We start from the raw sequence: 16,626 nt of genomic DNA on the forward strand, positions 1-16,626 counted from the left end.
TCCTCATAGAATCATAGAATAGTTTGTTTGGAAGAGACCTTCAAAGCTCATCTAGTCCAACCTCCTTGCAATGAGCAGGAACATCTTCAAACAGATCAGGTTGCTCAGAGCCCCGTCCAGCCTGGCCTTGACTGTTTCCAAGGATTGAGAACCTACCACCTCTCTGGGCAACCTGTGCCAGTGTTTCACCATCCTCATTGTATTAGCTTGGTGCAAAAGTAATTGCAGTTTTGGACTGTGAATTTCAAATCATTATAACTAGGCTTAAACACATCTTTATTAATCAAAATAGGAGCCATTACAATCAACACATTTTTGCCAATGAGAAATGTTTGTTTATTCCTGTAGCGTAAAAATACATGCAACAAATTCTTGGAAAGCATTTTCTGCATCCTGCTGGGTGTGGAAGCATTCTCCCTGCAAAATGTTGTCAAGATGCTTGAAGAAGTGTTAGCCAGTTGGCAAGAGGTCAGGTGAATATAGTGGATGAGGCAAAACTTTGTAGCCCAATTCATTAAATTCTTGAAGTGCTGGTTGTGCAACATGCGGTTAGGCCTTGTCGTGGAGAAGAATTGGGCCCTTTCTGTTGACCAGTGCCGGTTGCAGGCGTTGCAGTTTTTGGTGCATCTCACTGATTTGCTGAGCATGCTTCTCAGGTGTAGTGGTTTTGCCAGGATTCAGAAAGCTCTAGCGGATCAGACTGGCAGCTGAGCACCAAACAGTGACCATGACCTTTTTTGGTGCAAGAGTGGCTTTGGGAAGCACTTGGGAGGTTTTATTGGTCCAGGAACTGAGCTGGTCATCGCTGGTTGTTGTATAAAATCCGCTTATCGTCACCTGTCACAATCTGATTGATAAATACTTCATTGCTGTTGTGTAGAATAAGAGATGACACTTCAAAATGACAATTTTTTTGATTTTCGGTCAGCTCATGAGGCACCCACTTATTGAGCTTTTTCATCTTTCTGATTTGCTCCAAATGCTGAATGACTGTAGAATGGCTGACGTCGAGTTCTTCAGCAACTTCTCATGTAGTCGTAAGAGGATTGGCTTTGATGATCGCTCTCATTTGGTCATTGTCAACTTCCAATGGCCGGCCACTACACTCCTCATCTTCAAGGCTCTTGTCTCCTTTGTGAAACTTCTTGAACCTCCACTGCACTGTATGTTCATTAGCAGTTCCTGGGCCAAATGCGTTGTGAGGTGGCCCCCTCAGGGAGCATCCTGGCACACATGCAGAGCCAGGAGCTCTGCTCCCAGAGCCAGGCAGAGCTCTGGTTCTCCCAGCTGCTCCTCACTCTGGCCTTACTGCACAGCAGCATCATCGTTCACCGGTGGGTGAGCATGGAGGCATGGGGTCTCCAGTCTGGCAGCTGGGGACAGAGCTCCTCAAGGCAGCGAGGGCTCTGCAGGCTCTAGCCATGCTCCCTGGAAGATCATTCCCCCCAGCACAGCACAGGCAATGAAGGGCCTCCTGGAAGCCTCTCTTTGCCTCCACACCTCTGCCTGCTGCGTTGCACCCTTACTTACCTACCCTCCCTCCACACAGCCACCTGCCCCACAGCTCCCAGTCCAAGCCCTCCTCCTCCCAGAGGAGCCTGCAGACCGTCATCTACCCACAGCTCCCTTCTTGGCCCCTGACATCTCCCTCTCCACAGCTGCCATCTGCCCCTGCCTGCCTCAGCACGCATTGCCCCTCCCCTGCAAGAGCCTTAAAGTTGGAAAACCTTCCCCTGGACACTGAGAACAACATGAAGGTCTCAATCTCCAGCTTCTCCAGGAGGATGACCCTGCAGGATGCCAGTGGGGAGTTCCTTGGAGCCTCCTCACATGAGGGGCTGTCAGCCAAGTTGGCGCTGAGCCAGACCTTCTGCAGGTCCTACACTTATGCCTCTCCCAAGATGCAGGCACAGTCCTATAAGCCCTTCTTGGCAGACACCTGGAGCATTGGAATCACCCTCTATGTCCTGCGCCTGGGCTGCATCCTTTTGATGGGACATTGCCAGGAGCAATCGAAACAACACTCAGTCAGCAATGAGTGAGGAGCACAGCAATGACTTCAGAGCATCCGTGGGAGATTTAAACATGGTGAACCAACATACACAGCAGTGGCTACAGTAAGACTTGAGGCTGGGCATGGATTGGGGAGGTGAGGGGGAGATCCCGGAGCTGCAGTCCTGCTGAGAGAATTGCCGTGAAAGTGGCTGGTCTTGAGAGATTGGCTGACCCACCCGCATGGGCATTGCCAAGAGCTACCGGAGGGAGTTTAAATGCCTTCTTAGGGAGCGCAGGTGACCAGGTCCAGCAAACTGGGCCAGCAAGCAGTTAGTGAAGCAGTTAGTGCAGCAGTTTGCACAGGCAGTTTAAGCAGGCAGGGCAAGCTCAAGTGATTTGCCTCACTTGGTTGTTGTCACCCTCGCAGAAGGGGCTGACTATGGTTTTCACTTGGTGCAAAGGTAAGTACTCCGTGCTCAACAGGAAGGAGGCGGCAACTCAGACAGAGCTACCATGGGAACATGCAGCCACCCAGATCTCAGGCTGTAGAGAATGCCAGAGCCTTTCACTGGTATGGAGTGGTAATACAGAAAATGGCTGTGTGAGGTGTGAGCAGGTGGATGACCTGCTCAGCCTGGTAGTAGAGCTGAAGGAGGAGGTGGAAAGGCTGAGAAGTATCAGGGATCTGGAAAAGGAAATCGACTGGTGGGATCAAGCTCTGGCCGCCCGGGGGCAGGTAAGACCACCAGAAAGAAAGGAAGATCAAGGGATTCCTGTGTCCTCCCCTTGCCTGACTGAAGAAGGCAGGTCAAGGGAAAGGGATGAATGGAAGCAAGTCCATACCTGAGGTGGCAGGAGAAACACCCCCCTACCCATCCCACCTTCCCAGGTGCCTCTGTCCAACAGGCATGCGGCTCAGGACGTGGAATGCAGCGACTTCTGGAACAAGGGGAAATGGCAGCAAGTTCCTGCCTGGTGCAGAAGGAGGAGGGTCCCTGCTGTGTCCACCCCACCCTCCAGAAGATAAGTCACCCTGCAGCCTCCAACAAAACAGCTTCCACCAAGAAAAAAAGGTGGGTTGTGGTTGTAGGAGACTCCCTTCTAAAGGGAACAGAAGGCCCTCCCTGAATACAGAAGCAACACTTGCTTTCTGCCAGTCCCTGGGAACCTCTCCCCATCACCACCACTGTAATTACACAGGTGATGGAGAGTGGTCTCGGAAAGATGTCAGTCAGCTCCTTTAGCACTGTGGGGTTATCCCATCTGCTCCCAGGGACTGTCGTGTTTGTCTAAATGTTCCTCAGACCAGTTCTCTCTTTCCAAGGAGAACTCTTCCTCACATCTGGTACCCTCTCTGGCCTCAGGGGCCCATGATTCCTGAAGGCAGCAAAGGCCAAAAAGTTTCGAGGCCATGGCTGGCCAGTTGCCATACCTCCAGCATGTACTGCTGCCTGGGGTTTAACCCCTTCCATGTGTGGGACTTTGCACATGCCTTTGCTAAACTTCATGAGGCTCATTTCTCCAGCTTGGCCACTCAGCTCTGAACAACTCCCTGGTGTATCAGGTGCTCCTTCCAACTTTATCATCTGCAAACTCATTCAGGGTGCACTCTGACCCATCATCCAGGTCATTAATGAAGAGGAGAAAGTAGTGGCCCGTAGAGCAGGTTGTCCAGAGAAGCTGTGCATGCCTGTTCTGCTTACTGCAGAACAATGTTTAGATTTCTCAAAGAAGAGTGTGACTTGAAAGTGTTTGATGACAGGTTCACTGTACTATTTACTGCATGGAGGAAATACGCCAAGCCAAACACTGCTTGCCTTCTCTCCAGCAGCCTGATATCCATTCATGAAGCAAACTTTCAGGTATCTTCCCTCCCTGATAACCATTTGCTCCCGAGTCTGTATTTTAGAGCTATGGAGGCAAACTTTCAGATGAGGCCTGATAACTGTTTGCAGAGCAAACTTTCAGGAAACAAAATTCTCAGAAATAAAAAAAAAATTAAAAATGGAGTAGAATAGCAGGAGGGATGGCTCAAGCTGGGTCTCTGCACAGAGGTCCAACCAGAACATAGAAAACCATAGACTTTTATATCCTTAAAGACCACTGATACCATGATTCAGTCCAATAGCAATATTTCAGTTTGGGGTCTTCTTATTTCTCATTGGATCTTTTTCACTGATCTCATATGTGTCTTTGTTTTGCTTAGCTGTAGACATTGTTTATGGTCCACAGCCTTGCAGGTGCTGTTTTATCTGAATAAATCCTTCTCAGTGAAGTGCAAAACAGGCCCATTTCACAGATGTCTGTAATGTCTCCGCGTTAGCCTTGAAATCATTATTTTTTCCCCAGTCATTTCCGTTCTTCCCAGCAAAGTGCAAACTAGACCTTATTTTGCAAGTGTTCAGTGTAGTTTGTAGTTGCTTTTGGTAAATATGAGCAGAACATTACAGCTCGAGATTTCTGCAAATCCAGCTTACTAAGTAACACGAAGTAGAGAGTATATTAAAAATCATACAACCTTATACTTCTAAATGATTCATTATATTTAGTGTGCATTTACTTAAGCTAAATGATTAATATTAAACTGGGCTCACCCACTGACCTGTGAGTAATAAAACCATTGCCATACAGCCCACTTATTTAGCAGAGAGAGTTCAAAGTGGGCTTGCCCAGGCTGTCATATTTATAGAATAAAGTGGTTGACTCGTAGTCAAATTGCATACAGTAGGAAAAGTATGCACAAGACTCCCTGCACCCACAACTTACCAGTGTTCAGTGTGTTGTTCTGCTTCCTTGTGGGTTTCCTAAAAGGAGTTCTTGGCCTCGCTATGGCTCGGGCCTTTACCTCTTCTGGAGCCTGGACCAAAGTGCTGCTGGTTTGGTGCGGGGAGTCAGGTGCATCCGCCACAATGCCCCATCATTGGAAGTGTTCAAAGTCAGTTTGGACAAGGCTTACAGCAACCAGATTGAGTGAAACATGTCCCTGCCCATGGCAGAGAGGTTGGACTTTGGTTGTTGCCAACCTAAACCACTGTACAGACTCTGCAGTTCCTGGAAATGAAGTTACCAGATCTTCAGGATCTAGAGGAGGTTCACGGAAAACTGAGGTGAACAAAAAGGGGTTTGAATGACATTCTTGGACCTCATGACCATCTTACTGACCATTGCCACTGGCATGCAAGATAATCAGCATGGAGAAAACTGTGGAGAGACGTATTTTGGACACCTTCAGACACACTGGTGAAGAGGCGCCCAGGCAGGCAGGTGAGTTGAAATGCTTCCCAGTTGCTTTACTACTTAAATGAGAACTCTGTAATCTAAAAAGCACTACTCGTTTCAATACAGGGCTTTCAGAAACTGGTTTGGCTATAGCCAAGGATGGATCAGGAGACTGGTGGAAACACTCTAGCTTTGCTGGAGAGGCTTGGCTCAGCCACTGCATAGCAGACTGGTACACCACCACAGACTGAAACTCTGTCCAGCTCTGCTGGCTTCAATCAGCTCTGTGTCTACTGTTGACTAGGAAAACTAGCAGGTAGCAGGCAGGGGGTTGTACTGACTTGGGATCATCAGGAAGCAAGACTTCTCTGACTTGTTAGGAGCACTGGACGATGAACCTTTCCAAAGTTGGCTCTGCCCTTAGTAACCCGGATTTTCCTGCCTTCATTAAGTCAGCATGTAAGGATGGCTCCACAGTCCTCTCCATCTGAACTCTTCAAAATTTCCTCTCCATGGTCCAATTTAGGGACAGCTGGGTAGGCAGAATCATAGAACAGTTTGGGTTGGAATGGACCTTCAAAGCTCATCTAGTCCAACCCCCTGCAATGAGCAGGGACATCTTCAACCAGATCAGGTTGCTCAGAGCCCTGTCCAGCCTGGTCTTGAATGCATCCAGGGATGGGGCATCTACCACCTCTCTGGGCAACCTGTGCCTGTGTTTCACCACCCTCAGTGTAAAATATTTCTTCCTCATGTCTAGCTTGAATCTCCCCTCTTTTAGTTTAAAATCATTACCCCTTGTCCTATCACAACAATGAAGAACGAAGAATACCATGGTGCTATGCTGCAAAGGCAGCAGCTGGAGGAGCACTCAACTCGCTTGAGCTATAGAATTTGTGGCATGAATGGTGGCTAGGGAAAGCTTGTAGCATTAGGTTTCTCTCTTTGTCCTGTCAGAGAAGAGTAATTTGCGGAACAGAAGGCTTGGGTAGCTGTCATCCTCACAGGCCTCTCTGCATTTCTAGAGGTACTGCTGCCTTCCTCAGCAGGGTGTAGTCTCCATCTGCTCTGCCCTGAGTCACCTTTCCTTGGCTTTTGTGCCCCTTTCAAGCACCTCCTCAAAGGAGGTAGCTCTGCTCTTTTCTGATTTCTCTGCTGCTTTGAATATTCTTGTGGTCTCCAGAGATTACTCTCCTAGTGGTTTCCTAACCATTACTTTCTTCTAGCCTTTGGGGGTTCTGTCAGTTTCTACTGCTCTGGATTCTGTCCTTTGGGGAGACTTGGTTGAGCTCATCCACAGCCAAACACAGCTCTTATCCCTTTTCTTTATAATGTTACTTAGGGCGTGTGCCCACTTGCTGTCTTTCAATTTCCACCACTCGTCCTCATCTCCAGGCCAGGCAGGTGAGTTCAGGTGAAGCTGCCTCTGGAGGATCCAGAGCAGGGAGGAGATTGCCATTGGTGCACTTCAGCAGACTGTGTCCTTGCCCCATGGCCTGTCTCCAGACCTCTGCCAGATCATTCCAGACATACAGAAACCCTATGGAACATGTCCTTGCCCACAGGGACAGTTTCTACTATTGCTGTACCATAATCTTTGCTCATGCCTTGAACTAAGAAATGTCAGATTCTTTCCCTGACTAGATTTTCCTATTCTTCCTGTACATGCTCTCTTTGTAGAACCACATGGAGTTACTGGGTGCTAAGAAATCATGTGTGTGGCAGCACATTCCCTAAACTGTTTTGCATTGTTCAGAGGAAGTATTTGGTGTCTGCAGATGGTAGAATTTCACTTTGGCTTGCCTGTAACAGCAGCAGAAATACAGTTTGTAGTGGACCCTTGTCTCTGTAACAAACTTCCATCAATTCCACTAGAATTCAACCATGGCATTGGGGGTAAATTTGGAATTCAGAGTGGATGCTGTGCATTTATTTCTATGAGTGGGCGTATTTCTGAGGCAGCACTCATCTTTTTCAACAGGTAAGAAGGGCAAATGGGATCTCCATATTCTTCATATTCTATAAATGATGTACTACCAGCCTACAGGATGTTACACTAAAAAAAAAAAAAAAAATCATGTGGTGATTTATGAATCTTAAAAATGTCATGTGATGAGAGTGACCAAACAAGCACCTGTTTATATTTGTGCATGGTTAAGGAAGAAAAGCCTTTAGAAACGCTGAGAATAGCTTAAGGTTGCCACAATAAAATACTTGCTTGTCTTCTTCCTAGCACAGAAAAAAAGCCAACCAGTATTAAAGCCCATGCCACAAAGACAGACTTTCAAGTAATTTTCCTTAATCGTCCCCCTCAGTAATAAACTTCACCTGGAAGCATCTCAGAGCACTTAGGACACCTGAGTCCCATGTGTCAAAGTGTGGTAGCAGCTGGCAATTGCCTCTTCACAGGACTGTACTGTCACTCCCAAGGGGCCCCATGCAGCCTTTGCAGAGCCTGCTTTTGGAGGGACCACCACTGACGACATGTTGTCACCAGGCAAAGCTCCTAACACGTGGCTAACAATACCCAATTGCAGCATTGAGTTGTACCAATGAGATGTAGGAAATGAAACAAAATCAGAGGAACAGGAACACTCTCTTGCTCAAAGCAGGCAAGAGGACAACCAGTTTTTCCAAAAGCCTGGCTGAAAATTTTAGCAATTATGATCTGCTTGAGAGAAAAATCGCTAAAAGGTCACAAATGCTAGGAGAACCTTCTGGAGACACGACAAAGCACGTATCAGCACATTACACAGTACTTTCCTCTAGCTATCTGTAACTGCTGAGAGTTGAGGCTTGCATTTTAACAATTGCTTCCCCCTTTTTGGTCCACTGCCTTTGTCTTTGCTGCTGGGATTAATTAATTAATGTATTTCTCTTTAATCTCCATGTTCCGTCAGGTACAGGATTAGTCAGGAGTAAATCAGAAGAAATGGATGCAAGACAGCTGAGATTACTTGTCCGAAGAGCCATTTTCCTGCAATTGCTTCACTTTTTCACTTCACAGGAACACAGAAGGTACCCAAATACATCAACCCAGCAGCAGCAGTGGGAGGCAGAACACCTGAGCGTGGCTGCTTTCTGCAGTGCATTGCTCTCCTGTTCCCCAATGGTATGGACAGCACAGCCACCAGCTATTGCTAGGGAAGCTCTGTAGCAAGTTAGCCTTGCCTCTGTGCATCTGTAGAGATCAGCAGATGAGGACATGCTTTCCAGAGTGGTATTGTAACCTCTCCATAGGGCTACGGAGCAAATGGAAGGGGGGACAATGAATTCCATAACTTTGCTTCAGAAAAAGTTCTGGAAGACAAAATAGAGGCAATGATCTCTGACTGTTCAGGGACCAAGGCTATGATTATCTGTGTCATCTCAGTGGTTCATTCCTGCCTGTCCTTGCTACTGAATCTAACAGTCAGGGCTGCTCCTAGTTTTGCCTCTCTCTGCATCCGTATCAGCCATTTCTCCATGCTCAAATGATGTTGCCTCTAGCACCGGGCAGGATCTCACAGCGCACAGGCAGACCAGGTGGTTTCTTTAATTCACAGCTGCCATGTTTCCCCATGTTCAGCAGCAGCAGTTTCATGAAGCCAGGCTCATCTCCCCTTGTGAGCAACAGCTCCACAAGCCAGATGTCCATCCCAAGTACTGCTGCTGCCAGCAGCTCCAGCCACCCGTAGGTTTCCAGGATGACAGAGGCGGTGTCTCCCGGGTCCCTGCCCTGTGACACGCACCAACAGAGCATCTCAAGGCCTCACCTCCAGCTGCCAACAAAATGGCAGCCGGCGCTTTTACCCACACTAAAAATGGCGCCGCGGTCCCTCTGAAGTACTGGCAAGCAGCATCTTCCTCGCGAGACCGCTCCGGAGGCGGGGATTGGCGGGGGCGCAGGTGAGGCGGGGCAGGGCGTGGTGCGGCGCGAGCGCGGCGCAGGGCGAGTGGTGGCAGTGAGCCGCGCTGCTCCTGCCATCTCTGCCGCCCCGGCCGCCGCCGCTTCGGCATGAGGAAGCGCAACGAGTCGGTCACGGTGGAGCATGAGCGCTCCGCTGCTGCGCCCGTGCCCCTCGACAAGGGCTGCAGCCTAAGGCACAGCCTGCGCCTGCCCGCTGCCGACACGGGCATGAAGCGACCGCTGGGCAGGTGAGCGCCGCTGCGGTGGCGTCCCCGCGCCGGGCTTTGTTGTCCCCCGCGCCCCCGGTTCCTGCTGAGCCTGCCGCACCGCGCTGGAGGGACCCCCGTCCTCGGCAACCCCGCTGTCCGGCGGGCCTGCGGCCGCAGCCCCTCTCGATCCTCCCCACCGGGGACCACCGGTGGCCTGGCGGGGAGCGGAGCGTCGGGCATCTCCTCAGCCTGGTGGCGGGGATGGCGGGGGCAGGTCGGGAGGATGATGAGAGGGGCGGTGGTGGCGTGACTGTGTTATGCAAGGAGAGGGAAAAGGGTCTTTCCCCCTCTCCACAGCACCACGGCAGCCCGCGACCGAAGAGCCCTGCGGGCAGAAAAGTACGTGGGAATTCGGGATGTTTCGCACGTTGGTTACACTGCTCGGGCCCTTGTGTGCCGGGTGAGCAGATTCTGTCCCCTCCTCGGATGCTTTCGAGTTCTCGGTACAACTAACTAATTAGAGGATGGGCTGGTAGCAGGTCCTGCAGACGCAGATTTGCGTAACAAAGGCTAGAAGTATTGTGTTTTCATACCTGAGGGTTGCTTCGTCCAGCCCCCTTCATGTCAGCAGGCATTCACTCCCCAAAAAGTGGCTAGCACAAAATCTTATCCATCAGAGAGTGTGGAGGAGCAGGGGCCTGCAGGTAGGCCAATAAATGAATTGGATTTAGGTGTTGATGGGAGAAACTTATATGTGTGGCTCTGTTGAAAAGAGTTTAGCTGTGACTTTTTACTAGCTGTGTTAATGTTTTAAACATTTTGTGTATATTTATGCTGTGTTCCTCTATAAAAAGAGATAAGCATCTTCCATTGTTGCAGATTTTAAGCTGAAACCTTCACGCAAGATTTCAGGGGATGGAGTACGCAGTGAAGACTGACTCACAGTTGCAGAGGTTTGGGAAGGAAAAGGCGCAACCTTTTAGCTTAATCTACACCAGCATAGTGCTTTTCTTTGACTGTGTTTTGTAAGTGTGAAGAATATTTAATGATCAAAAGAGCTGTGTGGCTTGGGTAGTTGAAGCCAAATTGCTGTGCTTTGGGAATACAGTAGGTTGTTAAAAAAAAAGAGAGTGCTTATCAGTGGATTTCTAAAAAATGAGCCAATGTGGCTGTTGCCCTGGTAAAATTTCTCTGTTCTCATAGACAAAATTAACGTTTAAAAATAATTTTTTCCTGTTCATGGCATGGGTTTTTGTAATCTTCAAAGACAGAGGCTTTAAAATATTATTTCTTTTATTGGGTAGTAGCTATTCAACTTTATGCCCTGGAGGTAAACCTTTGGATGTTTTCAGTGATCTCTGTTATGACAAACTTTTGGTAATTGAAGATGGTGCTGGGTTGATCCCTCCAGTGACTGTGCAATAGATCAGAGTCTTGTCAGTGCTTTGCTTTTGTAATATGTAAAAATTCAGCATAATTATTCCATTTGTCCAAGAGGATAACTTATAAGGTAATCAGATGATGGCTTATTAACTTCTTCAGCATTGTGAATGACATTCAAATGCTTTTTACTGAAGGAGAAATAATTCAGTGATGAGCACTGAGCAAGTCTAAAGGCCACATATTGCAGGATATTGTGGAAACCAGACATAGCACAGCTATTAGATACACTGTGTTGTAAAAGCCAAGCTAAAAGCAGGGAAAACATCCAATCTGTGGAAAGTTTTCTTGTATTTATTTCTCCATTTGTGCATTTAAAAATGGTCAGCAGGCAAATTTTTATCACTTTTCTCCGTGTTGACCCTTCAAAGCCTGTCTCAGAAATCCCTGAAGTGTCCTATATGTATTTTGGGGCCTTTCTTTCTTTCTTAGGTACTGTATTCCGTACAACAGTGTTTCTGAAACTCTTGACATTGTAGGAAAGCTTTGTTTGGAACTCGCTTTCCTTTTTCCACGTTTCAAGAAACTATTTTTATTAAAAAAAAAAGGTCCTGTAGATAATCTTGTGCAGTGTTGCTAAAATGGCGTCTGTGTTTTTAACTGAGTACAAGTGCAAAGTGCAACAATCGCTCACTTCTGTACTTGTGTTGATTTTTCTTTTCTGCTGTTGTGGGTTGAGTTGTCTGCCTTTCTTACTGATGTTCAGTGGACCTCCTTTGAGTTCCTTACTTTGTGAGCCTTCAGGCAAGATGTCTGGGTCTGCAAGTACCATCCAGTTATGTTTTTCTACAGGATAACAAATATACTGCTGAAGTGTGAATCTGAGCATGCAGGAATTGGGAGGTCTGGGCAGAAGAAAGTATGATGCCCAGAGATAAGGTTGTCATCCAGAACAAACACCCTGAGTCAGGTCATACAGCTCCCTAGACCAGTACCTCACCTTCAGCAGTGGACAACAGTGGGTGTTTAAAGATGAACATGAAAAGGGTACGTACACAGTGGACCTCCCTTGGGATTACCCTGACTGTGGCCAGTTATTTGGCTAACAAGTTGATGAGTGATGATCTATATCCTCATCTCTTAATATGCGAAGTCATGCTGTTATTGCAGCATTCCTTATACCACTGGCTATAAAATTAGCATTTGATTGTGATGGTGTTTTCAGTGTTGTACATCAGTTTTACTCCTCAGCTTGCAGAAGCTGTAAGGAGATGAAAACTCCGCTGCAAGGTTGCTGGGATGCTGGAGGTGGTGTAATACCTGGAACTGGGGACTTGTACCGCAGCAAACTGTTCTTAGCAGCATGCTCATTGTTGAAATAGTTAAAATCAGCACTTCTGGTGGCTGTGAATTCTGCATTCAGGGGAAGTGGGGTAGTCTGCATTTCCTACTGCCGTTATTTAGTCTCCCTGCAGACTTGGGAAAACAGCACATATGTTTGGCTTCAGTATTTATGTCTCCATCTCTTCTTTGTAAATGATACAAACTGCTGGTTAGAAAAGCAAATCAACCCCACAGTTGTCTGAAGTGGCTGCAACTTATTCTTGCAACAGTATTTTAAATTTTTTAAATTTTCACTAGCACTGTATTTGTCCCTCTGGTTTGATTCAGTCATATCATCACACTGTACTCATTCATCCAGGAGCTGAAATTCATACTGAAGTTTCAGCTGTGCATTTGAACTACTCTGTTACAGAAAGAGTGTGTGCATGTATGTATAATGGAGATGAATATCTGATAAATAAGATTTAAGTGGCTTTGTCTAGTGCATGCTGTATTCAATATGTCTTTTCTTAAGTGGTTTACAAATAGAAAGGAACAAATACAGGTATTTCCATTTTTGTTCCATCAGTAGTGGTAAAATACAGTATGGTAGTTATCTAAGAACTTTACCAGTAACTACTTTAAAAGTCTGTGAATAGCTTGTTTTTTAAAGGAATGGAGATGCTTTGTCAGAAACCATTACATGCAATGATGCAGCACTGAAGAGGCAGTATGCAGTGCTGGGTTTTCCCAGTATGTGTGGCATGAATGGCCATTCCTCTAATATTTGTGTTATGCATTTTCCAGGTGACAGCATTTAAGTACTGGGTGGGTTTTAAGGGAGCATTGTGTTTTGGGTAGTTGCTCTGACTATTTTTTTGTGGTCAGTGGCTCTGGTGTTCTGAGGAAATGCATTTGAGCAGCCTTAGATTTAGAAAACCTTTATGTGGGAGCACAGAGAATAAAGAAAATCAAGTGGTATTAATACTGGCATTGATATAAAAGGGAATGTTCCTGTCTCATTTCTGCTGAACCCTGATCCTGGTGGCAGTCACATGTATATTGCCCTTCCTGTCTGTGACCTAGTCCTTAATCCGTGCCTCATTAATCCCAATCAATAGTCAGATTGTATACCTGAAGTGTTAATTTTGCCATTCCTTATTCTCCTACAAACATCAGTTTGCTGCAAGTGTTAAAACCTTTTTCTCTCTCTCTCCATGCTGTGAAGCAGTGAAGAGCTCCAGGTCCCATGTGTGTAAGCTAGGTACCTCAACGCTTTTGTCCTCCTGTGTCCAAGGAGAAGCCTGCTGTTCCTTCAAGCTGTCTCTTCAGTTCTCTCAGCTATCTTTGCTCCTAGTGACCCCCTCTTCATGGTATAGGTCCCTATGAGGTGCATTTTTGGCACACTTCTGGTTGTCCAGCTTGTGGATCCCACAAGCTAGATCTTTTTTGTCTCAATACATTATGGTTTGATGTAATTTCATTTACGCTGTAATCGCCCACGTTTGCATTCCTGTTAGCTGTGTGCAGCTTTTTCACTTGGAAACTTCTCTGGAAAGGCAGAAGGTTGCTTTCATAGTACCCTTTCCTGGTAGTTCTGTGAAAATACAGTGAGCATTGAGGATGAGGGGCTGCAGCAGTCAGCTGCTGTCTTTCCATCTGATGCAACTGAATTTTACTGCAATGGTGAGTGTGCCAGCTGTGTTGAACGTGATGTGTGGTGACCCTTGGTGCCATCCTGCCCCAGCTGCTGAAGTGCTCCATGCTTTCCTCTGTCTCTTTGGATATAAGCAGCAGTATCTTTCCTCTGACGGAAAACTTGGCCATGTCTTCCCCGCCCCCTCCCTTGCCTTGTATCTCAAGGCCTAGCCTCTTTTTTTTCTGATGCTACTTTGGAAGCATTTGCACAGTCTTTTATGATTATTTCATTCTGGTAATTGTGGCAGAGATGACAAATTTTTGGATTGTTCTACAAGTTTTCATCAATATTGTAAGATTTTTTTTTTTCTTTTCCCAAGTGAGTTTTGTGCAATTGTCTCTCTTAATTGCTGTCTTCAGGTTAAATCATTTGTTAGTACTCTTCAAGGAGGAAATGTGCTGTTTGTGTAGACATTTCATCAGTCACCCATCTTTTTCACCAATTCCACCTTCCTACTGGGTAGCTGCCGCTATTTCAGTTGTTCTTGAACAAAGTTCGCAAAGGAACTGTGGAATGGTTTCCAGTCACTTGTATGTGCTTTCTTCCATAGTGAGTGCAGGTTGAATCACAGTTCCTCTTTTGTGTAAAATGTGTAAAAGCACCTTGCTCAGTGTGTGGATTTTTTTGTTGTGTGGGTTGCTGGGGTTTTTATTGATCATGTTTTTGGGGTTTTTGTTACAACTCTCTTGAAGAGGATGCACAGTATTATTTTTCTCAGATCTGTCAAAAATGGGATTGTGTAATTATTCCAGGCCTGTCTTTCTCTTTCTCTCTCTCTCTTTTTTCTTTTGGTTCGTTTTTTTTTTTTTTTTCTGTTAATGAAAAGAAACTCTGTGGCTGTGTCTAAATTCTGTTTTGTCTCAGGCATTGTTATCTGTTTTGGCAGTTTTTGGCTTAGTGAGTGCCCTGACTTGCTACCAAGTCACCCAGTTGGCAGCATTAGGTATTCAGTCTCTGTATCATCTTCCCAATCTGTTCAGCCTTTGCAGCCATTATAATTCTCCTTCCTTGTGCTCATCTTGTCCTTCTTCTTTCTTGAAGATGTGTAATTCATTCAGCAAAAATAACAGGACTCCCTGCAATGTGGGAAGTTATTAGTTTTATTAGTGTTGGTTTTTTTTTTTTAATATGGGACTTTTTTTTTCAAGGACTTAATGATTTGTGAGGCCATCGTGTTGATGTTTAGCTGACAGTTCTGTGCCTCAGTGCATTACTGTTAAAGCCTTTTATCTTTCACCATGTTCATCACTGACTTTGTTTTTTATGTTAAACAGGTGTGGTTTACTCTCTCGAGCATCTCTTGAGACTCCTAGCATCCTCTTGCATGCTTGTATGACCTAAAATTTATTTCCTTGGATCTACTTCTCCCCTGAGCTTCTCTTAATTATCTGTGATGCACAGCATTTTTCTGCTGCATCGGCTCCATGTTATGTCATCCTACAGTCTTGCAGTTTCCTCAAGTGCCCATATTTCTCAGAGAGACCTCTGCTTGAGCGGACTTGCTTCAGACTGAAGACAGTTTGCCCTGTAGTTGTGACTGCGTTTTCTGTTGGTCTGCTTGAACTCCTAATGTCGTTGCAGTGCCATACTTGTGACATCATGCCTGCCCCTGGGTTCAGTTGCTCTGCTTTGATGACTTATGCCTGAATTCATTATTACTGTGGTGTTATTAATTGCTCCTTCTTTGTAATTTCTAGAAAGTTCTTTTCTACTTAGGAGCTCTCTGCATTGCAGACCTCTGCTTGTTTCAGTATACCTAAACTTCGCAATGTATGGGTGGTTGTGGGTAACTCTTGGGACAAAGAGGACTTTGTAGTCACTGCTGGAGTGAAGATGTCTGTGGAGATCAAGGTCTTCTTGATGTTGTCACGATCTTTTCTGTCCATCCTTCTCAACTGGCCACTACCACTTCCTTTGGGCATACCGATGAGTATAATCATGGGCTGGGTTGTCAGCCAGTGTGATGCTGTGCTATAGGATGACCAGCTAAACTGAGCTTCTAACATTAGCACAAGTCCTAGGTTCCTGTGTGTGCTTTTTCCTCTAGATATCTCATTTTCCTCTGATATCCCCATGTCTATTTCCAGCTTGTTTTCCCTTACACAGTGGATCAGTGGTTTACTTCTGACAAACTAGTTTTTGAGGATGTCTTGCTTTCATGCATATAGTTGCAAATGCAGTCACAGGTCATCACAGTGAGTCTGTAGGTTTTCTCCAGATGCAATACATATGTGTTTCTTTTTGATGAAAACAACATTGTGATGTTTTCATTAAAACTAATGATGGTGGCATTGTTTCTTCTCCAGAATCCACTGCTGCAGTATGTGCAAGAGGCCTGATATACCCAAGTAGGACTTCTTTAGATGAAGAGTCCTGCCTGCTGAGTCCGGTTTCCTTTAAAAGGCACCATGATGTCCTCTTAGGAGGCTACAGCTAAGTTACTTTATCCTTCCAGGCCTGAAGGGTGGGTCAGCTTGTTCTGGTAATCGTGCCTGGATGTGAAATAGGCGTCTATAGCAATTCCCCTACAGAACCCTGGGTTTTGGAAACTCAGTGGGTGGCTGCACTGTAAGTGTCAGGTTGTTGGTGCTGCAGTTGTGGACGACTGACATCAAGTCCAAGTGATTGTAAGCAAGGGAGATTCACTAAGGCAGTAATGTGAGAGCACTATGTTAATGTAGCTGTGACTGAATCAGTACCACAAGATTAAAAGAAAGTACTTCTGGTGTATTAAAAGGGTAATAGGACAGCTAGGAGACTTTAAAGGCATTAGCCTGAGGTTGTATGTGCGATTTTAATGGTAAGAGTTGATTCTCAATTCAATGGAAGAAGATTTAGCAGCTAAATATCTATATATATATATATATATACATGTGAAGATAGATCTGCCCTGTGGAAGGGAGGTCTCAGTG

At 46.0% G+C, this 16,626-nt stretch overlaps 1 protein-coding gene across 1 annotated transcript in view; it reads left to right on the plus strand.

Annotated features, from left to right (window-relative positions):
• Positions 1-9,211: 9,211 nt before the first annotated feature.
• The window catches only part of ABHD12 (abhydrolase domain containing 12, lysophospholipase), a gene marked incomplete at both ends in the record, with an annotated part of 46,551 nt that continues 39,136 nt past the window's right edge, over positions 9,212-16,626 (plus strand). Inside the window, one exon of the mRNA XM_080342917.1 lies at positions 9,212-9,351. Within this exon, the coding sequence (XP_080199043.1) occupies positions 9,212-9,351 (140 nt within the window). The remainder of the gene's footprint in view (positions 9,352-16,626) is intronic.

The sequence above is a fragment of the Nesoenas mayeri genome, assembly GCF_963082525.1.
Source record: "Nesoenas mayeri genome assembly, chromosome: 3".
Lineage (NCBI taxonomy): Eukaryota > Metazoa > Chordata > Aves > Columbiformes > Columbidae > Nesoenas > Nesoenas mayeri.